At 42.7% G+C, this 23870-nt stretch overlaps 1 protein-coding gene across 2 annotated transcripts; it reads right to left on the bottom strand.

The window, feature by feature from the left end:
- Positions 1–245: 245 nt before the first annotated feature.
- LOC120486251 (uncharacterized) lies at positions 246–22337 on the bottom strand. 2 transcript variants are annotated; one of them, XM_089133395.1, is made up of 5 exons: positions 21602–22337; positions 12037–12711; positions 8240–8860; positions 6217–8001; positions 247–2179 (listed from the first exon to the last, which is right to left on the bottom strand). In XM_089133395.1, the coding sequence occupies exons 1-5, from the start codon at positions 21918–21920 to the stop codon at positions 306–308; spliced, it is 5274 nt and encodes a 1757-aa protein (XP_088989521.1). In that variant the 5' UTR covers positions 21921–22337; the 3' UTR covers positions 247–305. The 2 variants fall into 2 exon arrangements, with proteins under 2 accessions (XP_088989518.1, XP_088989521.1); XM_089133392.1 differs by lacking the exon at positions 21602–22337 and having other exon boundaries at positions 246–2179; positions 8240–8854; positions 12037–12634.
- Positions 22338–23870: the final 1533 nt, after the last annotated feature.

Consider the following 23870-nt stretch of genomic DNA (forward strand, 5'->3'; position numbering starts at 1 on the left):
ACTTGTGTTGTAATGTGTAATGTTGTAATAAAAAATGTTAATTTTCCAATAAATTTGCAAAGATAGAAGAGAGAGAGAAGCTCAAAGAGTGGTTCAAATCAATGTAATTTTGGTTGTCAATGTTAATTCTGAACCAAACTGGATTGTGTGTCCTTAAACCCCACGTACCCTCCCCTACCCTGGTGTGTATAAGGATGCTTAGTGTATTAGGTATTCTTTAACCCTTTCATTTCTGTTTGTGTGTTTGTGTGTTCTCCATCGTGATTGTGTTATGGGATTGTGTTAGCTCTACTATATGGGTCATTTTAGCCCCAAAACATCTTCCTTAAGCCTTTTTTAATAAGAGTAAACCCTGATATATGTTTCTCCTTATACAGTTGTTCAAGTCTCTCTTTGAGCTCCTGAACCTGCTCATCTTTTCTCTTTCTGAAATCATTTAATTCTTCTTCTTGTTTTCTGGCTTCATCTTGATGTTTCTTCTTCATCTTCTCTATTTCCTCTTTATATTTCTGTTTCATTTCATCACACTCTTTTTCTTCTCTTTCTCTTTGGTCTCTCTCCTCTCTTCCTCTTCTCCTGATCTCTTCTTCCAGCTCTCGTTTCAGATCTTCCATCATTTTCTCCCATCTCTTTCTCTTCTCCTCTCGTCTCTCTTCATCCTCTCGTTTTCTCCTCTCCCGCTCCTCTTTTCTCTCTTGTTTCAGCTGATCATAATGGCTCTTCATTTCATTTCTCTCTTCTTCATATTCTGTCTCTTTTTCTTCTCTCTTTCTCTTTTGTTTTTCTCTCTCCTCCTCTATCATCTTTCTTTCATCTTCTCTCTCAGTTTCAAATCTCTTTCTCGTTTTCTCCAGTTCTTCTTGTTTTTCTCTCAGTTGTTCCTCGTGTTTCTTTCTTATCTTTCTATCCTCTTCCTCTCGTTCTCTCATCTGTTGTTTCTTCTCTTCCTCCCAGTCCCTCTGCTGTCGTTTAATTCCCTCTTGAATCTCTTCATCATCTTCCGCCTCTTTTATTTTTCTCTTCCATTCTTCTCTCTCCTTCTCTTCTTGTTTCTTCCTCATTTGTTCCTCTAAATCTCTCTCTTTTATTTCCTCTTCCTGTTTTCTTCTGAACTCTGTCATGATGCGTTTCTGCTCAGTTTTTATCTTTTCCTGCTCTTGTTTATCTTCTTCTTCTCTGCTCTTATCTTCCTCTTCTCTTTCGTTTAGCTGTGTGTCATACTGTAATCTCTGATTTTCAATCTCTCTCTCCATCTCTTCAATTGTTTGATCATATTCAGCTCTCCTCTGTTCTTCCTCTTCTGATCGTTCCCGATCCTCTTCCTCTTGTTTCTTCAGGTCTGATTCTTCTTTCTTCTTAAACTCTCTCCTCAGTGTTTCCTCTTTTTCTCTGAACTTGTCCTCCAGTCTTACTCTCTCCTCGCCTGTCTTTAGTTTCTTCTCCTCCAGTCTCTCTCTCATGTGTTTGATTTCCATCTCATTTCTGTCTTCTAATTCTTTAACTTGATCCTGATTTTTTCTCTTATTCTCTTCGAGCATTTCTCCTCTTTTTTCAATAGAGGTCGCTGCCTCCTCAAACATCTCATTAGTGAAGTATCGGCCCTCGTTAGATTCCTTCACCTCTTCTATCATGTTTAACAGCCGTGTAACTTGCGTCCGATCTCGTGTTTCTCGGTTGTTAAAGGGCAGGAATCTGTTTCCACAATCACCGATCAGTTTCTTGAGTTCAGCATTTGTACTTGTCTCGACATATTGTTGTATTGTCTGTCTTCTCAGAGTATCTCCTTTAGTGAAGAGAACAATGCTGAAATCTGCTGCTTTTGGGCCAAATATCATCTTTATCACGTCTAAAGTGTCTCTCTCCTCTTCTGTGATTCTTCCCAAACTCAACACAATGATGAACACATGAGGTCCAGGTGCGGACAGTGAAATACACTTCATCATTTCTTTCTGCACTTGTTCATTTGACAGTGAAGTGTCAAAGAGTCCTGGAGTATCAACAACAGATACTGTTTTATCATCAACTTCACCAACTCCCTTCTTACAAGTAGTGGTCACCAAACCTTTGTTTTCTTTACTGTGAAACTCATCTGTTCCGAGGATTGTGTTTCCTGTGGCACTCTTTCCATTTCCTGTCCTTCCGAACAGCAACATTCTCAAACATCCTGGATCTTCATCATCTGAAAATGACAATAATAGGGTTTAAGGATTAATAACAACTTTATGTACAACACTTGTTCAACTCTAACCTAAAATTGTAACTATTTACAGTCCATCTCAGTGGATCTCAACCTTTTTTGGGTCAAACCCCCACTCAATCTATTATCCAGGTCTCTTACCAACCTATTAAATAAAGTGTAGGTTACTCTCTTCCCTGGATATTCCCTGTGTTTAAAATAATATTAATACATTTAAAAAAAGGTTAAACATTTTTTTGTGATAAAAAAAAAAAAGATCGCAAGGATAATAATAATAATAATACGTTTAATTTATAACGCACTTTTCATCCAAGGATCTCAAAGTGCTACAGCTTAAAAACAATAAAAGATAAACAGTTCTTTAAAAAGAGAGGGAAAAAAAGAAAGAGAAAAAAACAAAAGAAAAAAAATAACATCTAAAGGGTATCAAAAGCTTTGCTAAAAAGGAATGTCTTAAGGCCTTTTTTAAAACATTCAGTGGATTGAGGTGCCCTCAAGGTGTCAGGGAGTGCATTCCACAGTTTTGGGGCAGCAGCACAAAAGGCCCTATCTCCCATTGTCGTAAGTCTGGTTCTGGGTATGTGGAGGAGGTTTGAGTGAGTGGAGCGGACAGAACGTGTTGTGTTATGTGGGTTGATAAGTTCTTTGAGGTAGGGGGGGGGGGCATGACCATAGATACACTGATGTGTGAGAAGAGAAACCTTGTACTCAATCCTGGTGGAGATGGGAAGCCAGTGGAGTGAGTGGAGAATGGGGGTAATGTGCTCATGTTTCCGGACTCTCATCAGGATCCTAGCTGCAGAGTTTTGGATGTACTGAAGCCTCTGCAGACTCTTTCTAGGAATCCCAATGAGAAGTGCGTTGCAGTAATCCAGTCTGGAGGAGACAAAGGCATGAACCAGCTTTTCAGCATCTGAGAGGGAGAGAATGGACCGGACTTTGGAGATGTTACGGAGATGGTAGAAAGAAGTCTTACACAGGTGATTTATATGGGCTTCGAAAGTAAGTTGGGGGTCCATTTTTACACCAAGATTAGTGACTGTTTGTGAGAGGGGGATGATGGTGCCAGAAAAAGTGATGCTGGTTATGAGTGATGATTTAACCTGGTGAGGAGTGCCAACCAGGATGGCTTCGGTTTTGGAGCTATTTAGTTGAAGGAAGTTGTGTTCCATCCATACCTTTATCTCCTCCAGACAAGTGATGAGTTTTGATGTGGATGACTGTGAGCCGGGGGGGTCAGCTGTGGCATTTACATAGAGCTGTGTATCATCGGCATAGCAGTGAAATGAAATTTTGTGACGGCTGATGATTTGGCCAAGTGGGGTGAGGTAGAGGATAAAGAGGATGGGCCCAAGGACTGACCCCTGGGGGACACCACAAGTAACCGTGTGTGGTTTCGATTTGGAGTGGCCCAGGGAGATGTATTCTGTCCGGTTTGTGAGGTATGATCTGAACCAACTGAGGGCAGTGTCATTTAGTCCAGTAGTGAGGTGGAGCCGGTTTAAAAGAATGCCATGGTCGACAGTATCAAATGCAGCAGAAAGGTCAAGGAGGATGAGAAGGGAGGGAGAGCCAGCATCGGATGATATGAGGAGGTCGTTTGTGACTCTGACTAGGGCAGTCTCTGTGCTGTGTGCAGAGCGAAAACCTGACTGGAATTTTTCAAAGAGGTGATTATGTTTGAGGTGATTTTGAAGGTGGGTGGCAGCTGCTTTCTCAAGTACTTTTGATATGAAAGGAAGATTGGAGATGGGCCTATAGTTGGATAGGACTTCAGGATCAAGAGTGGGTTTTTTGAGCAGTGGTGTGATAATGGCATTTTTTAAAACAGGGGGAACGTGACCAGTTTGGAGAGAATTATTTATAACAGCGGTGATCAGGGGACTTAGGACAGTGATATGGGTTTTTACCAGAAAGGTTGGGAGAGGGTCCAGGGGACAGGTGGAGGATTTCATTTTCCTAATGATGTTCTGCACCTCTTCAGATGAAATCTCAGGAAAGCAGTTTAAGGGTTTGGAGACGGTAGATTTTGGGGGGACAGTTTGGGTGGGAGGACCAGAAAGGGCTGAGCGAATATGTGCAGTTTTTGATGTGAAGAAATCCATGAATTTATTGCACTGCTCTTCTGTAGTGGTGGTAAGTGATGGAGATTGTGGTTTGAGAAGATGGTTTATAGTGGGAAAAAGCTGTTTGGAATTTCCTGGGCTATTTCTGATGGCATCGGAGTAAAACTGTGACCTTGCCTCATTGAGGGACTGTGCATATTTTTTTTGTTGCTCCCGGTAAATTTCTTTGTGGACAGTGAGGCCAGAGGCTCTGAAACGGCGCTCAAGGACCCGCCCTGCTGCCTTCATTTTACGAAGCCTGTCTGTGAACCAGGGTGCTGAGCGGGTGAAGGTGACTGTTCTTGTTTTAACAGGGGCATGGAGGTTCAGGAGGCTGCTCAGATGGCTGTTGTAGTAGTCCACTGCTTCGTCGGCTGATGAAAAGTGAGTGGAAAGATGCTGAAGGTCTGCTTCCAAAAGTTCTTGGTTAATGTTTTTTAGTTTCCTGAAACAGATATTCCGCTTAGGCTTGGAGAGGCTGGATGGAGATGGCAAAACCATAGAAATGGCCTTGTGATCAGACACACCCAAGTCATACGCATGCAGGTTGGTGAGAGGGGCAGAGTTAGTAATGACCAGATCCAAGGTATGCCCCCTGGTGTGTGTGGGAACACCAACAAGTTGTTTTAAATTAAAACAGTCCAGTAGTTGTAGAAATTCAGCCGCAAAACGGCAGGAGGGGGTGTCAACATGAATGTTCATATCACCTAAGATTATAAGATCAGCAGAGGATGTGCAAAATGTTGTGAGTAGATTTGACATCTCAGTGATAAATAGTGGGTTTGGTTTTGGTGGTCGGTACATGAGGAGAAACAGCACAGGGGAAAGGGACTTGCATTTAAATGCAAGGCATTCAAATGAAGACAGTTCTGGTAATGGTTGCAGAGATAACTCCAGATCGCTGCGATAGATAACGGACAGGCCGCCACCGCGCCCTATGCTACGGGCTTTCTGGAGATAGCTATATCCTTGGGGACAGCTCTCATTTAAAGAAGAAAATGTATTTGGTTGGTGCCAGGTCTCTGTAATGCACATATAATCCAGACCTTTATCCAGGATATGGACTGTGCATTTAAGAGTTCGATTTTACTTTTTGATGATACAACAAATCTTTGTACTGGTCGTAGCAGACTGAAGTCCACTCCACGTTTTCCATTCAGCTCACTGAGAGGTGTTGCCATGGAGACGTCCAAGCTACTTCTCCGGTAAGAGACAGCATTCTGATGATGTGTGCGTGGAGCGACAGTTCGCGTTGTTGACCAGAGAGCCGGGATAGTAGTCCCGTCACTCGACTGAGAGCAGAAAAATGTTTTGCGGGAACTTCTATGTATATAGCGCGGGCGACGAAGAAGTCCTAGTTGTTTAATCACTGCAGTACACGCTGGAGTGAAAAAACTGTTGAGATTCACCAGCTGTTCGACGGAATAACTCAACATAGTGGTGAATGCCGACGGATGGTTTCAGGCTTCCTAGATGCACTTTACGCTGGCATGGACAATTGAGTCCAGGCTGTCCAGGAGGAGACTTTTCCGGCTGCAGTAGCAGCGGCGATGACCAATTCCAGGGAGACTCCGAGCAGGTGTTTTGCTAGCGGCAACAGGTAGGCCACCGCTAGACTCAAAGCTACCTGATACCTATCCAGATCCTCAGTTCGGTGGTGCGGAAAGTAAACGTTGTTTAAAATGTCCACTGGTTGGTGGCACGGACATTAAAAGTAATAAAACAAAGTAAAAAAAAATATGCATTAGTTGCATTAAAAACTTGACCGTATTTTAGCGTGACTGGAGAAGCGGCGAACAGACAGTGCCTGCGTCCTCTCCCTAGAGTTCACTTCACTCAAAAAAAAAAAAAACAATGGATAAACAATGCAGATTTATTTTCACAGTATTGATTGTTCATATTTGTAATTCTGACCTTGAGGGTGTGTGTCTGTATTGTCTGTTTCATCTCTTCTTTGTCTTTCCTGTTGTTTCTGTTTTTCCCATTCCTCTCGTTCTCTCTTCATCTCCTCTCGCATCTTCCTCTCTTGATCCTCTATGTCTTTAATGTCCCTTCTATACTGTTCTTCTCTTTCTATATATTCCTCTTCTCTTCTCTTTCTCTCTTCATCATGTTTGAACTGAAGTTCTTCTCTCTCTTTCTGTCTTCTTTCTCTGTTTCTTTTTAGTTTCTCATTATATTTATCCCATGTTTCCTTCTCTATTTTTCTCCTTCTCTCTTCCTCTTCTTGTCTTCTCTTTCTCTCTTTATCATGATTCTGTCTTTCTTCCTCCACTTTCATCTTCATTCTCTCTTTCTCTTCTTCATGGTTGAACTGAAGATCTTCTCTCTCTCTCTGTCTTCTTTCTCTCTCTCTTTTTAGTTTATCATAATATTCATCCCATGTTTCCCTGTCTATTTTTCTCCTTCTATCATCCTCTTCTTGTCTTCTCTTTCTTTCTTTATCATGATTCTGTCTTTCTTCCTCCATCGTCATCTTCATTCTCTCTTTCTCTTGATTATGTTCATCCCTCATTGCCTGTTCTTTCTTTCTCCTTCTCTCATCCTCTTCTTGTTTTTGTCTCTCCCATTCCTGTCTTTCTCTTTTCATCTCTGTTTTATATCGTTCTTCTCTCTGACTATGTTCATCCCTCATTGCCTGTTCTCTCTTTCTCCTTCTCTCATCCTCCTCTTCCCTTTTCTTTCTTTCTTCCGCCATCATAGTCTTCAATCTCTCTATCTCTTGATTATGTTCATCCCTCATCTCCTGTTCTTTCTTTCTCCTTCTCTTATCCTCTTCTTCTCTTCTATGTTTTTCCTCCTGTCTCTGTTTCTCCCATTTCTCTCGTTCTCTCTTCATCTCCTCTCGCATCTTCCTCTGTTCGTCCTCTCTTACTTTAATGTCTTTTTTATATTGTTCTTCACTCTTTCTAAATTCATCTTCTCTACTCTTTCTCTCTTTGTACATTTTTTGTATTTCTTCCTCCATCATCATCTTCATCCTCTTTTTCTCTTCTTCATGTTTGTTCATCAGTTCTTCTCTCTCTCTCTTCAGTTGATCCACTTCCTCCGTCAGGATCTTCATCTGTTTTTCTTTTATTCCTCTTTCCATCTCTCTGAACATCTTACATGAGTAGTAACTGTCTCCATTTTCTTTCACCATGTGGTCTATCTTCTCCAGTAGATCAGACACCTGTGTTCGGTCTTCAGTCCTATTATTGAACACATGGTATCTGTTTCCACACACTTCAATCAGGTTTCTGATCACAGATCCAGGTTTTCCAAGCCACTCTTCAAAGGTTTTGTTCTTCAGATCGTCTCCTCTGGTGAAGAGCACCATGGTGAACATTAAAGAGTTTTCACCGAACGTCTCTTGGATGATCTTCACTGCTGTCGCTTCTTCTTGAGTGAATCGTCCCACTGGGATCAGTAGGAGAAACACATGTGGTCCTGGCAGGATCATGGAGATGCAGTTCTTGATTTCTTTCTGGATCTCCTCATTAGTAAGTTCAGTATCAAACAGTCCTGGAGTGTCGATCACAGTAACGTGTCGGCCGTTGATTTCAGCTCTTTCTCTCTTACACTCTTTAGTAACTGATTCATAAGATGTGTCTGATATAAACGCATCTCTTCCTAAGATGGTGTTTCCAGTCGAACTCTTCCCAGCTCCAGTTTTTCCCAGCAGCACAATCCTCAGATCATCCTCACTTTCTCTGGAATCTAAAGATGGATCAAATACAAGAATAAATAAATACATAAATTATATTGATTTTTAAGTGATGATTGTCAATCTTCCATGTCATCAGAGAATATTGTGTATAATTTATACTAACGCATCATATGCAAATCATATTATTTCCTCTGAACTCAGCATGTAATATGTTTATCTCACATATCTTTTTTTAACTTTTGCAGCCATGAAAATGTGTTTAATCCATGCAGATTTTCTGATCATTACCTTTTGACTGAAAACATGTCTGTAATGAATGGATTTTCTTCTTCATTTCTTCAAATGTCTGTAATTTTTCCATCTGTACTTCCATCAATGTCTCTGTGGAGAAACAAACACCACTATTTTCCTCAACCATCTGCTCCAGTTTCTCCATTAACACGGACACTTGTGTGTCAGGACCAATGAAATGATGTCGTCCTCCAAAACTCTCAATGACAGACTGTGTTTCTTCATTCAGTTCTTCTGTCTTTTCCTCTGAATTCTGGTTTATGAGGATCATGATGTGTTTGTTGATTCTTGAGCTGAATATCTTCTGGATCTTCTCCATTTCTGCTCTGTCTTCATCAGTAAGTGGAGCATCAGGAATAGTGAGGAGGAAAACATGAACTCCAGGATCACAGAGAGACACACAGCGGAGAATCTGACGCATCACTTCCTCCTCTGAGATCTGTGTGTTGATCAGATCTGGAAGCTCCACCAGAGACACCAGACGTCCATGAAGCTCCACGTCTGTCCTCACACACTCTCCGGGCTCTGATCTTCTGTCTCCGGCGTTCAGGATCAGGTTTGATATGAAGGATCTGTTACTCCCACACAGAACCAGATTCAGCTTCACACCCTCTGGAACTGGAAAAGGAACAAAGTAGGTTAACAATGTGGATTTAACTTTTTAAAAAACCTTTCATGTCTGAGCTGAACTGAAATTAGTCCGGTGGAATCATTGAAGAGCTCTAACCTCTCCCATGTGACCCATGTAATTTGGCATTATCAAATGCACACTTTTAGGACGAAAAATGGTTTAAACGGAGGGGCTCTAGGTCATGCTAGTTTACCCAGCTCAGGTGGTTTGCTTACTATCTGGTGTCAGGGTGATGACTGCCCTATTTGGAGTTAGTATTTCCTCTAACAAGTCATTGTCATGGAAACTAAAGTACAACAGTGCATATTCCAAACAGTTGGTGGCGCCATGTCTGTATGTTTCAGAAAGCACTGCATAGTCTTTTGGCCCGAGCACTTACACCCGCGTAAAATCAGTAGAATTCTAATTTTACTAATGCAGAATCTTGTTTATTTTTGAGAGAAACATTTTTGTCTACTTTGAAAGTTTTATGTCCTAATTTGACTAGGACCTTTGTAGCAGAGTCAATCCCTTCTGGTTTTTTTTTTGGAGTTTAGATGGGGTCTTAGGAAACCTTCTTGAGGAGGCCTTCTGTGTTAAAGGCTTTCTGCAACAGGTAACGCATCATTGAGTGGGCATTGCGTGGGGGCCGGCAGAAATGTGGTGACTAACTGGGTTTGGAGGGAAAGTTTCTAGAAGCTGGTGTCTTCCTCCGTCACAGGTTTGTTGTAAGCTCCACAGAAAGCTCATTCGGAGCCTGTGGCGGTAGCACAGACACTACTAGGTCTGTCCTGCTTGGTGTCTGGGGCTGTGATCAGCTGGCATTCAGACTCTTAAGTCTGAGACAAAGTCAGAACACGCGGGGCCACTCTGGGCTGGATGTGATCCAGAGCAGCTGGAGTCTGTCTTGGTGTGTCACACCTGTCACAAAGATTGGCAAGGTCGTTTCAGGTTTTGTCTGAATGACCTTTTTTCCTCCTGCAGCTACAAGGGCTCTCAGGACCCTGGCTGGTGAATTGTTAAGCTGAGTTTTTGGCTTCTCTCTTCTTCGTGCAGGGCTAGGGAAGTTCATGCTGCTGATGTGATGTTTAGCAGGGTATATCTTTCTTGTGGGGTCCATTTGCAGTTCAGGACCACATTGAGTTTGTCTATAAGGTTACAGTATTGCTGGACTTTGCGCATGCTTCGCGCATGCTTGGCCGTAATGTAGCGGGTACACAACACGCATAAACTTTGATTCTCTCATCAACACAGATGCAGCAGTTTTATTTTTTGCAAATCATACATTATAACAAGGAAAAATATGAACACATGAGGGAAATCATTGTGGTTTACATGAAGATGAAAAACCTAATTACCCAATTTTTTTCAGGCTAATTGTAGTACTAAAGGATCAGACCTTTTTGCCCAATAGTGGAAAGAGACATGTATATAATGTTTAACTGACGCTGATTTGGGAGGGTTTCTCCCATCCCCATACAACGTCACTTATCACTAGCTGCCATATCACCCTGTAGCCCACTGAAGCTAAACAGGGCTGAGCCTGGTTAGTACCTGGATGGGTACCTGGTGGATGCTGCACATTGGTGGTGGTTGAGGAGTTTCCCCCTTCTATGTGAAGCGCTTTGAGTGTCCAGAAAGGCGCTATATAAATGTAATGAATTATTAATTATTATTTATTATTATTATCTGTCTTCAACTGCCCTGACAAGAGCGTTGGTCTCCTCAGCTGTTTGCCTGGCAAACTCGCCGTTATAATAACAATCCGTCATGCAACATGCGCACCTGCTCTTAAAGGGTATGTTTGATGGCGCTCTAATTGGTTTATTTCACGTTACGCCCAAACCACACCTATGAATAATGAAGCTACTTCAGACCAACCCCTTTTAGATTTGCGCCAGGCGCAAGGGGCATTTATCCTGCCGGGAAAATAGCAACAGCGCCGGGACCCGCCCACAAAGTTACATGCGCTTTGACACTTGCGTTTCAGATCGTTAAAATAGGACCCCAGGTATGACTAAAAATGTGTTTTGACTTTCATTTATATTTTGATTTTATATATATGTATATATATATATATTGTTATGCCTGCCTGTTTACCCCTACTGGCTCTGCTACACAGTGCAGACGTTAGTTGGGCAACAGGTGTATTCAATCCCTAATTAACTCCTCATAGTGGTTAGTATAAAGACCTGTTACTTGATGTGAGAGGTCTCTCACTCCTCTTTACATTATTTCTTAATATTTTTGTTTTCCCATATTTATTTTTAGTGCCAGATGTTGTTTAACAACCATGCGCGTGTTTTTTCCCCCTCCCCTAGACGTCGGTTTCTTTCTTTTTTTTATATTTGTTTTGCTTGGTTGATAATACATTGGTTTATTGTTAAAACATTTGTTGTTTGCCTCTTTTATGTTGCGGTATATGAGCCAGCCGTAAATATATATATATATATGTATGAATGTCCTTTCAATTTTTTCTTGTCTGACTCACCTGAATGAAAGGCTCATTATTATGCGTGTCTTTGTCTCTCAGGAGAGAATCACCTAATTATTCATGATGGGGCTGGCCTGTTCACACCCATTCGCATATTGCCTTGGCAAACAAAAAATGTTTTTCACAATATAACCCAATTCACAGTTTTATGTGAAAGAATAGGCAGGATGATTTTCAGATCATTTTGAAGAAAAAACTCAAGGCCACAACATCCATTAGTCAAAAGTCTTGTGGATGCATATTTAGTATGTTTTGTGGCCTTATTTCAGAAACTTTAATTTTAACCATGCATAAACAATATTCTCTCAAAAATACAAACATGTACATACATGTTGATCACATATCATGGTAGCCCTGTTTCTGCTAAATATAGTTTAATTTCATCTGTGCCATTTAATATGTTCTTAAGCTCACAAATGTCAGGGCATGTCAGAACATCTCAAGGACCCCAAATACACCTTGGTCCCCAGAGGGTTAATGGATAATATGGAAATTGGCATGCAGGGTCAGGTACCGGAATTCTGAAGAGTCACTGAATTATTGCCTTAATTAATTTAGATTATATATTTTTCTCCTTGAAATTGGTAAATGCTGTTTATCAATGTTTGGTATTGTGCTGTAATAACCTGTAGCATATTACTGTATTCTCACAAATATGCTTTATTCAGAAATATAAATAATTTCACTCACCCAGTGTCTTGATCTTCTCCTGTAACTCTGTGATTTCTTTATCTCTCACGCTGAGTTTCTCCTCTAGTTCATCTCTGACTGTCTTCTCTGGAGCTCTCAGATACATCTGAAGTGAATAGGGTTCAGTCTTCAGGTTGTCTATACAATCCAGCATCTTTGAGATCTGTCCGGAGTTTCTATTGTCCTTTAACCCGATCACATTGTACCAGCTCCCATAGAGACTCACGATGCTCTGAGATTCTGTGGATAATACACAATCTGACACACTTTGGTCATCAGTGAGATCAGCAGTGAAAAGCACCATGAAGTGCTCATTAGAGTTAAATATTCTTTTAATCTTCTCCATTTCTGCTCTGTCTTCATTAGTCAGTGAACCGACAGGAGTAACGAGGACAAAAGCATCAACTCCAGGATCACAGAGAGACACACAGTTGATTGTCTCCCGCATCACTTCCTCCTCTGAGAGACGAGTGAGAGCCGGAAGCTCTATTACCGTAATCTGCCGTCCATTAATCTTCTGCTCTTTCTTCACACACACTTTGCTCTTCTCTTTCTGATGGAAAGGTTTCTTTTGTTTATTCATTGTCCCTCTAAATATTCTAGACACTGTCTTCTTGAGTGTTTTATTATATCCACACAGGACAATGTTCAGCTTTGCTTTCCCAGCAGTAGTCACTGAAACAATATTTAGAAACAATAGACTCAATTTAGCTTTGGTAACAAAAGTACACATCATTAAACAACAACAAAAATATTATATATAAAATTACATTATATCTGAATAGTTCACCCAAAACTGACACATTCCTATGGGGTGTAACAAACACGATTAACTTTTTTTCTATTTAACACAAAAGGAGCTTTTTAGCAGAACGTCAAGGCTGCTTTTTTACAATACAAAAGTGTAATGGTGTTGTCTAATGTTCCTGTAAGCGTGATGTTCCCAGTGTGTCAAGCCTAGCTCTGCCATGTTCAGCTCTGCTTTGCTGTGCCTATATTTCCCCCTGCGGCCAATAGGGGGCATCTGCTTGGCTTGGTCCCACCAGACTCTTGTACATTTCATTTCATTTGTACAGAGAGTCTGGCACCTCTCCATTGACAAGTGTTAACTTCCATGAAGGCGCAAACTCTATTGAAGTGGACCACAACATCATGGCCACCAACAAAACTAAGCAAAGATTGTTCTTGCTCCTTTTCTTGTTTATTTAAAACTTCATTTTAAATAGTGTATAATGTTGCTGTTGGTGCATGAACAGTATCTGCAAAGTTGCAGCGCTGAAAGTTCAGTGTAAGCAGAGATATCGTCTTTTAAAAATCAGGAAGTGTAATTGCCTACAAAACGACTGGATTGGGACTACAGCTGGGTTATGGTACGTCACTAACCCACACATTTGCATCAACCCTCCCTCCGGAATATGCAGAAAATGGCATGCGCATATTTCTGTGGTTGTTGTTCACGCAGCTGCCAGGTCTTATGTCTTCGAAATTCCCACAGACGCTGTACTTCGTCAACAATGGATACAATTTATGTTTGATTATGTTCCTGAAAATGACGATCGTAATCTAGCTCTCTGTGCTGCGCATTTATGAGAGACAGCTTCCAGAATCTCCACGAGTTCAACACCGGATTCAACAAGAAACTGTTAACAAGAAACCAGAGGCAGCAGTTGTTGGGCCACAACCTGTAAGTAGGCTAAGACTTTTTAACCATTTTAAATGTATTTGCATGTATAATTCCAGACGTAGCCTTGTGTTAGTTTTTTTCAAATGCCAGCGCTGGCTTTATTGCCACTAGGCTATTAGTTATGCTATTTTGTGTCTACGACAAACGCGTACAAACATTATGGACCTGGATTTTGTATAAGTACTAATGCTGTAAACATATTTTTCATGTATATATGCTTCATGACGTTATTTTCGATTTGATCAAGAACGTAAACTAATGCCAACGCTGTTTGAGTTTAACGTTAGTAGCCAGTCAGTTGCTATTGTTGCCAGTCAGATGCTATTGTGTAAAACAAACATGTATAAAGTTAAAAAATGTAGCAAATTATCATTCACAAACATTTAGTAAGAGCCGTGTGTGGTGAGGTTCTGTTCGACTCTCTTCATCGCGGCTTTCTCGGTCTGATTCTGGGTCAAACTGATACTGCAGTTTGACATTATTATTTACATCTGGACAGGAGCAGAGCCATATATTGAGAGGCTCTGGACCGGAGCGCAGGCATGTTTCACTCGTAAAGGTAATGGGCGTTAACCTTCCGGACAATGTGAGCGACAGTTTAGCCAATCACAACACAATCAAACTAACCAATCTGTGCCCACTGCCTGTTTCTGAGGGAGTGTTTTCATAGACTCAGGAAGTCAACCGCTCGTTCGAGGACAGAGGAGAGCGCAGCTGACGATAAACGTGAAGTTTATGAAAAATAAGACTTTTTTTAAAAAAAGAAAAAACAAATACATGTTATATTGCACCCCATAAACACAATCATGCAAAGAAACAAAGCAGTCAACCCCCCCTTTAATCCGTAGGCCTAATTGCAAAACGAAGAAATGAACGATTGTTGTATTTTTAAAACGCAAAGTTGAACACCAAAATTTTCATTTGAACTGTACGCCAAATGCTGCGCAAAAGTATACACACACACACACACACATATATATATATATATATGAATTTTCAGATATTTGTTGTTGTTTTTTTGGAAAAAAAAGAAATTTACTGGTTTTCTGAGGCCAAATTAGAACCTGGAAATAATGTTTTCCCCGCATGCTGAATGAGAAGAGCTGTAACCAGGTGATTTATAGGCTATAATAAATGTGTCTGAAAAAGTAACGAGGCATTTGTCACGGAACCATCTGCGTCAGCACCAGACACCATCACTCCGCCCACTCGTTCTGGTTCCCCGGACTACTAATCATCCTCACCTGCCTTCCTCCGCTGTATCCACTTCCCAGTCCAAGCACCAGCACTATATAAGACCCACTCTCTCAGTCCTTCACTGTCTGGTCTCGTTTCTACTACGTTTACAGACTCCATACTCGCTGAGTATTACCCGCTACCACTTACCTGCTCGAAGTCCATCCTCCGGTCCGTTCCCGTCTGATCCCGCTACCAGTTCCTCTCCAGCCTCCGCCATTCCAGCCAGCTCTCCTACTCCATCCGAACCTGCTAAAGATAAGAGTTTCCTCGTCAAGATTATTCCGCTGCCATTGAGTTCACTTCCACTGCTTTACTCACCCACCTGTGACTATTAACTGCCTGTTCCAATAAACCCTGTGAATACTCACCCGTCTGTGTCCTTCTGGTTTGTGACAGAAGACCAGACCCACTAATATGCTTCAACCACCACCCAGCACTACTTCCGCGGCGACTTCGCCACCACCACCCGCCGTACCCCGGACCAGCTCAACGGCGCTCGCGACAGCCACCTCATCCACTTCTTCCACGTCTGCCTCTGTATGTCCCATGGCCCAACCAGCGCCCTTCGCAGGCGAGGAAGGGGGTTGCAGTGGCTTTCTATTGCAATGCGAGCTGTTCATGGAAATGAATCCTTCCTCGTTGGCTTTCTTTATCTCACTGCTCCGTGGCCGAGCCCTGAACTGGGCACACGCCCTGTGGAAAGATCGCGGCCCCGTGACTCACACTCTTGACTGACACGGGTGAGTCACGGCCCCGTGACTCACCCGTGACTCATCAGCTCACCTCTCACATCCCTTCTCAAGAGTGGGGCCAAGTCTCTGTCCTGGAACACCAACGCCACTCAAGCCTTCACGGATCTGAAGAGTGCTTTCAGTACCGCTCCTACCCTATCCCTTCCCGGGGTAGGAGCGGTTCTTTCCCAGCGGCAGGGGAACCCACCTCGACTCCATCCATGCGCCTTCTACTCCAAGAAACTGTCCCCGGCGGAGCAGAACTACGACATCGGCAACCGGGAGCTGCTAGCGATCAAGCTCGCCCTGGAGGAGTGGAGGCACTGGCTGGAGGGAGCTCAACATCCGTTCACAGTCATTACCGACCACCGTAACCTGGAATATCTCCGTGAGGCCCGAAGACTCAACCCTCGTCAAGCCCGCTGGTCCTTGTTCTTTACTCGCTTTAACTTCTCCGTCACCTATCGCCCAGGCCACAAAAATACGAAAGCTGATGCCCTCTCTCGTATGTTCCAACCTGATTCACCTCCTGCTCAACCCGAGACCATCCTCCCTCCAGCCATGATCGTAAGCCCCATTCAATGGAGTTTGGACGAACACATCGCCGAAGCCACCCGGCTCGAACCTGCTCCGCCGGGAGGTCCGGAGGGACGGGTCTACGTTCCTTCCCGCCTCCGCCTGTCCCTCATGGACTCAGTGCACACCTCCCCGAGCTCTGGACACCCAGGCAGCCAACTGACTCTCTCGCTCGTCCAACAACGTTACTGGTGGCCCAGTATGGCCCAGGATGTCTCCCGGTACGTCAAGGGCTGCTCAGTCTGTGCCATGGCCAAAGTCCCTCGTCACCTCCCAGAAGGCAAACTAGTCCCCCTTCCCATACCCACACGGCCGTGGTCCCATCTCGGAGTGGATTTCGTTACCGATCTGCCAGAATCTAACACCCACACTTGCATCCTCGTGGTGGTCGATCGCTTTTCCAAAGCATGCAAGCTGATCCCCCTGCCTGGACTGCCCACCGCCTTTGAGACCGCCGAAACCCTCTTCCAGCAAATCTTCAGGCATTTCGGTATCCCTGAGGACATCGTATCCGACCGTGGCCCCCAGTTCATCTCGCGGGTATGGAGAGCCTTCTTTAACCTCCTGGGCGTCACCGTCAGTTTGACTTCCGGCTACCATCCCCAGTCCAACGGTCAGACTGAGCGGAAGATCCAGGAGATCGGGAGATACCTGCGGTCATACTGCCACGACCACCAGGACTGCTGGAGCCGGTACCTCCCATGGGCCGAGTAAGTAAGTAAGTAAGTAAGTAAATTTATTTGTCCTCGTGAGGAAATTTGTTTGCATAGCAATCAAGTAGGCATTTCAACATACATCATACGACATACATCATACACACACAAAAATAAATAAATAAAAGAAAAAATACAAAGACACATACTAATACACTTAGCCCATAATTCCACATACCCTACACTTATTAACTACCTATTTGATTTAAGCAATACCAGACCAGCTGAGTATCCTATACCTATTTAACTTAGCTATTTAAAAGCTTAATTGCTTGAGGCACAAATGAAGACTTTGATCTATTTTTAGTGAATAGAGGGAGGCAATACCGTCGCCTAGAAGGCAGTAGTTCGAATGAAGAGGCAAGAGGGTGCCTCTTGTCTCCCACAATGGTTTTTGCCTTGTTCATTACTCTTTCCCTGTAAATGCATTCCACACTTGGTAACGTGATCCCTAATAGTTTACTGGCCAGTGTTACTGTTTTCCTTACAGACTTCTTCTGTGCCTCAGTAGCATTTCCAAACCAGCAGATGATGCAGAAGGCCAACACACTTTCAATAAAGGAAGAATAAAACATCTGAAGCATTTTGTTGTGAACATTAAAAGATGACAATTTCTTTAAAAAGTACATTCTTTGTTGAGTCTTAGTACTGATGAGGTCAGACCACAGATCCCATTTAAGCTTATGGTCAATCACTATGCCAAGATATCTATAATTTGTAACCGATTGTATAGCCTCCACGTTAATAAAAGTTAAATTTGATGATTGTGTCATTCTAAAATCAATGGACATTTCTTTTGTTTTTGTGGTGTTTAGAAGGAGGCTTGACTTTTCACACCAATTTAAGAAATAGTCAAGAACTGGCCCATGATCCTCCTCATCATCATACAGTAGACTCAACAAAGCAGTATCGTCTGCATACTTAATAAGGTGCCTGTTTGGTAAAGTGCTGGTACAAGAATTCGTATATAAAATAAACAATAAAGGAGATAAAACACATCCCTGAGGAGAGCCTGTGCAAGTAGACATCTTGACCGAGAGAGAAGTTCCTGTCCTGACCTGCTGGATTCTACAATTAAGAAAATCAACAATCCAAAAAATCAAGCCAGGTTCAAGTGAAAATTCTGAGGCCAGTCTATCCGCCAAAATACTGGGCTGGATAGTATTAAAGGCCGAGGAAAAGTCCACAAATAAAATCTTAGCGTGGGTCTTTGGTTTCTCAAGGTGAGTGTGCAATAAGTGCAATAGTGTCCCAATGGCATCTTCAACTCCCCTGGAGGCCTGATAGGCGAATTGCAAGGGGTCCAAGAGATGCTGAGTTTCAGATACAATGTACCTCTTTACTAACTGCTCGAAGCACTTCATGACCAGCGACGTTAGTGCAATTGGTCGAAAGTCATTTGGTCCAGTGGGTCGCTGAGTTTTTGGCACTGGTATAATTATGGATGTTTTCCATAGTGTTGGGACCTTGTGAAGGTTAAAAGAAGATCTAAAAAGGTCAGTGAACACTGGTGCTAGCTGTTCAGCACAATGTTTTATGACCCTTCCACATATGTTGTCTGGTCCTGAGCTTTTCCGAGAATTACATTTCCTAAAAAGCTGAAGGACTTCTGATTCCTTGATGGTGAAGTTAGATGAGAGAGGGAGACGAGGGAGTGGAAGGGGTAACCCAGTGGTTGCTTCCATACTATTTCCCCTCTCGAAACGACAATAGAATCTATTTAGCTGGTTTGCCAGATCAGGTTCATCACTCTGCAAAACCAGTGGAGAATTTCCCCTGCCCTTGTGTGGAACATTGGTCATAATTTTAATTCCTTGCCATGCCTCTCTAGGATTACCAGATGCCAGAGTGGCCTCTATCTTTTGTTTATAGCTATACTTATCCAGCTGTATTTGTCGTTTAATCTGCCTCTGTGAGTCCCTTCTCGCTGTTTCATCCTGATTTCTAAAAGCTTTTTACTTTTGAATTATAAGATTCTTTAGTTTGAGTTTTAGTTTTAGTTTGAGTAGAGTATGCACAAAACTCATTCCGTCAAACCACTACCGGACTCACCCCCTTCCAATGCATCCTCGGTTACCAACCACCCCTCTTTCCCTGGTCTGGCGAACCATCCGACGTCCCAGCAGTCCATCACTGGTTCCAGACGAGCGAGAGGGTCTGGGACTCCGCTCATGCTCATCTCCAGCGGGCTGTTCGGAGACACAAGAGCCAGGCCGACGCTCGGCGCTCAGCTACACCCCTATACCAACCTGGACAACTGGTCTGGCTCTCGACCCGGGACATCCGTCTCCGACAGCCGTGTTGTAAGCTGAGTCCCAGGTTCATAGGTCCGTTCGCCATACAGAGGCAGATCAACCCCGTCACTTACCGATTATCCCTTCCTGCTCACTACCGCATAGCACCCACCTTCCATGTGTCCCTCCTCAAACCCTATACTAATCCTCTCACTCCTTCTTCCCCAGGGTCTGGTGCTGCGGACGTACCCCCTCCTCCGGTAGACCCAGAGGATGACAACATCTATCGAGTCCACGAAATCCTTGACTCCCGACGACGGGGCGGCCACCTGGAGTACCTCGTCGACTGGGAGGGGTTTGGCGTGGAGGAGCGATGCTGGGTGCATCGGGAGGACATACTGGACCCCACTCTACTTCAGGACTTCCATACTGCTCACCCTGATCGTCCAGCACCCAGAGGCCGTGGTCGTCCCCGTCGTCGGTCCTTTCCGCCAGCTGGAGCTGGCCGTGGGAGGGGGGGTACTGTCACGGAACCATCTGCGTCAGCACCAGACACCATCACTCCGCCCACTCGTTCTGGTTCCCCGGACTACTAATCATCCTCACCTGCCTTCCTCCGCTGCATCCACTTCCCAGTCCAAGCACCAGCACTATATAAGACCCACTCTCTCAGTCCTTCACTGTCTGGTCTTGTTTCTACTACGTTTACAGACTCCATACTCGCTGAGTATTACCCGCTACCACTTACCTGCTCGAAGTCCATCCTCCGGTCCGTTCCCGTCTGATCCCGCTACCAGTTCCTCTCCAGCCTCCGCCATTCCAGCCAGCTCTCCTACTCCATCCGAACCTGCTAAAGATAAGAGTTTCCTCGTCAAGATTATTCCGCTGCCATTGAGTTCACTTCCACTGCTTTACTCACCCACCTGTGACTATTAACTGCCTGTTCCAATAAACCCTGTGAATACTCACCCGTCTGTGTCCTTCTGGTTTGTGACAGCATTTTAATGGTTTATTAATAAACTATTGTTTTCTAAATCAGTTTCGGCTAAAAAACATATTTCCATCTCCGGATGCACCTTTAGAGAGAAATACATAGCTACATAATTACATAGTCAGAAGATATTAGCTTTCGATTCGAATTTGTTCGTTTTAAATTGGACATTTAAAGCTAGACTAAAGCTTTAAATGTCCAATTTAAAACAAACAAATTCGAATGCGGTGGCTGTTTCAGTTCTCACGCTTCAGTTCACGGAGATCATGAAGCGCGCCTGATTGTTTCATTTATTTTACAAAAGCACAACGTTTTCTTGTTATTGTGAGTTTAGGTAAATAAATGTATTTGCGAATAATATATTATTATTTTCTGTATGACCAGAAATGAAAGAGTATTTTAAGTTGTTTCCACTGAAAGGAAACTGCAAGTGTTCGCTTGGGCATCTCGCAGCCATCAGTGCACGCTCCACACTAAGCACACACTGGATATACGTCAAAATGTTGTTTATTTGTGCTTTGTTCCTTTTTTGGATAAAGGCGTCTTCTACATATGTAGCTTAATAAAATGTTACGATGATGATGATGATGATGATTATTATTATTATTTGCGGACACTGACCCAAACACACAAAATGTCGCATTGCAGTTTTGTGATGTATATACTTTTTTTAAATTGCGGAGGAGTTTTTTGCGAAATGGACGTGTTTCCTTTGCGCATATTTTCAATTGGCAATTTACGTTTGAAGGGTGATGGAAACGCGCCTACTGTAACTGTCCTTACCACTGCGTTTTATTTCTATAAATTAATTTTGTTTCAAATGGGGTCCAACCAGTTATTAAAGGTGGTTAAAGGGATAGTTCACTCCCCTAGATCCCCTTGAGGTAAGATAAAACATATCAAAAATTAATTTCAAACTGAACTATCCCTTTAACCGAGTATTAACCGCTAAGGGCCTCGGTTAACGGTTAATGAAAAACTTGAAAACGTGCAGCACAAATTTTCTCCGTCTCTACGACACTGTAACTTTCAACTCTTTAACTCCCCCTAACCCTAACCCAGCATTTACTAAAAATGTTTCCGGCCAGCACCAGCATTTTTGACCATTTTCACAAAACTTTCATGTTCCCCAGAATTTTATCTGAAAAACAAAACCATGTGCAATATATCAAAAGAAAGAACAGGGCCAACAATACAAAGCAATGAAGTTTTAGTGTAGCTTCATGCATTCGTTTTTTTTATCAACTTCAATGTGGATACGTTTCATAAAAAAAAAACATTTTGAACAAAAAGCTGAAAAAATCACATTTTGTCAATGGCAGGGAAAAAGTTAAAGGACAAAAAAAAAGTTCATGAGCATATTCTTTTATCCTGGAAAAAAAAGTACTTTGACAAACCTCCATCACTTGCTGTTTTTGTATTCTGTTTGAGTTTTCCATCCTCCTTTCTGCCATCTCCTCTGAATAAACCCCCGGATCTACTCGGATCTTCATCCACTGATGTTCCTCCATCTTCATACATGTTACAGACGAGAAATTCTTCATATTCTTCCTTGAGTATCTGCTCTATCCTTCTGATCATCTCAGAGCGCCATCCTGTGTTTCTTGCATCAAACTTAAGATGTCCTCCTCCACATTCCTTTGTTAAATTAGTAATCATGTTAGAAATCGATCTGATGTTGGAGCCCATAGTGGTATTCAATATCCTAGCAGTCATTGATGTGCGTGTCTCTTCATCAGTAGTCAACACTATGGTGTGTTTAATGGCCTTCACACTGAAGAGGTTCAGCACAGTTTTCACTCTTCTCAGGTCCTCCTCAGTGAAGTCATTATTCTGCAGGACTAGTAAGATCGAATGAGGTCCTGGAGCCAACCGAGACACACACTCTCTCACTCCCTGTGTGATCTCATGCTGTGAGAGATGTGGCTGGAGAAGATGAGGAGTGTTGATGACTGTGATATGTTTCTCCTCCACCTCTCCGCTGATTCTCACACTGGACTGCTGTGAATAAGATGAAGATGAAGCTTCACTGTGAAACGCTTCTGTTCCCAGTATGATGTTTCCCACTCGGCTGTTTTCTAAGCCATTCTTTCCCAGCAGAACAATCCTCAGAGCATTCACTGGAAAAGACACACACACAGAAGTTGGACAGAAGTCAGATTTCAAAATGTTTTATGTACTTTCGATACATTTTATAATGTATAAACTGTGTATTCTAGCCTCTACCCCAGCACTCAAGAATCTAAGGCCCCATTTCCACTTCATGGTTCAAGTGACCCAAATCCGATTTTTTTTTTCCTCTCACGTGGCACAGATCGGATATGACCAGTGAACGTGTAAGCAGGAAAAAAACGCATGGATTCCAATTTTCTCAGATCGGATTCAGGCCGCACTCATAATCGGATATGAATCGGATACGTGCATTTGCGTCTGCCATGTAAGCAGACAAATCGGATATTCTCCAGTAAATGCGAGTCGTATGTCATTAAAAAAGTGCGCGATTATAGGCATGATGGAAGAAAGGATACACACAGTGGAGCAATGCGGAGGTTTCATGTCTTTTGAGTGTTTGGGGCAAAGAGTGCAGACTAAAATGCAGGGTTGTTAATGTTACAGAAATAAATCTGTAGCCTATTTGAAGACATTTCCCGAGATATGGGGAGACTCTGTTTACAGCGCTCGAGGCTACAGTGCGAACAAGGGCTCTTCTCTTTTTTTCTCCGCCGTACCAGACCAATGTTTTGATGACTTTTCAAAACATTGTGGAAAGAAAAACACTGGATAATTTTATTCACATCTGCATCCATTGCATTTCGTGCTGTTTTACTTCATTTCCCGGGTTAGAACGTCTGCATTTGGTAGTTTCAGCAGTGTATAGCTCGCCCACAGAGGGCACTGGGGCGCCGACCTCCCACTGAACGGTCTGTCTGTTTTTTTTATATATATATATTTATAATTCATCATTTTGAAAAATAGTCTGTGTTAATTATATGCTAATAATGGTTTTACTTTGAAAAGTGTTTTGAACTCTCCAGAATGATATTTGCATGCAGCCATTCACTTTCGTTACGTTTATCATGTTGGTGTTGGTATCTTGCTGGAATTTTAAGCCACGCAAAAATTTTAAGCCACGCAAAAAATTTAAGCCAAGCTTTTTGCTACGCAAAAAAGTTTATATTTCGCCAATCAGCGTCGTCGAATTTTATGGTTTGGGGCTCTGAAAATATCGCCCACAGTACCAAGATTAGAGGAGTGCACCGTGCACGCGCACCACGGGGTGACGTCCAGTAGAATTAATGTAACGTTTAGTCGTGGGAATCCGCTCTGTGCACGAGAAAAATGCTAACTTCCGCCTTGAGGGCGGATGTTGGGTACTTCGGTTCCGGTTACCGTTGTTTACATCAGTGGACCGGCTATCTAAAGCTTAGCTATCTAAATATATTTGTCTAAAACTATGTTCGTTTGTTCATTGTCAACTCAATCAACACAGTTTTCACTCATATTTGGGTGGAGCCAGGCGCTGCTGCATTGTGAAAAGTAAACGATATTTCACGTCTGCTTTTTGTCACACCCAAGCAGTCGCTTTACCGAGTGGAGCGTTGCGTATCCATGACAACTAGAAGGACGTTTTTAGGCTACTAATTATTTATTATATTATACCCTTTA

Source organism: Pimephales promelas, chromosome 2 (genome assembly GCF_988280905.1).
Source record: "Pimephales promelas chromosome 2, fPimPro1.hap1.1, whole genome shotgun sequence".
In the NCBI taxonomy this organism is placed as follows: domain Eukaryota; kingdom Metazoa; phylum Chordata; class Actinopteri; order Cypriniformes; family Leuciscidae; genus Pimephales; species Pimephales promelas.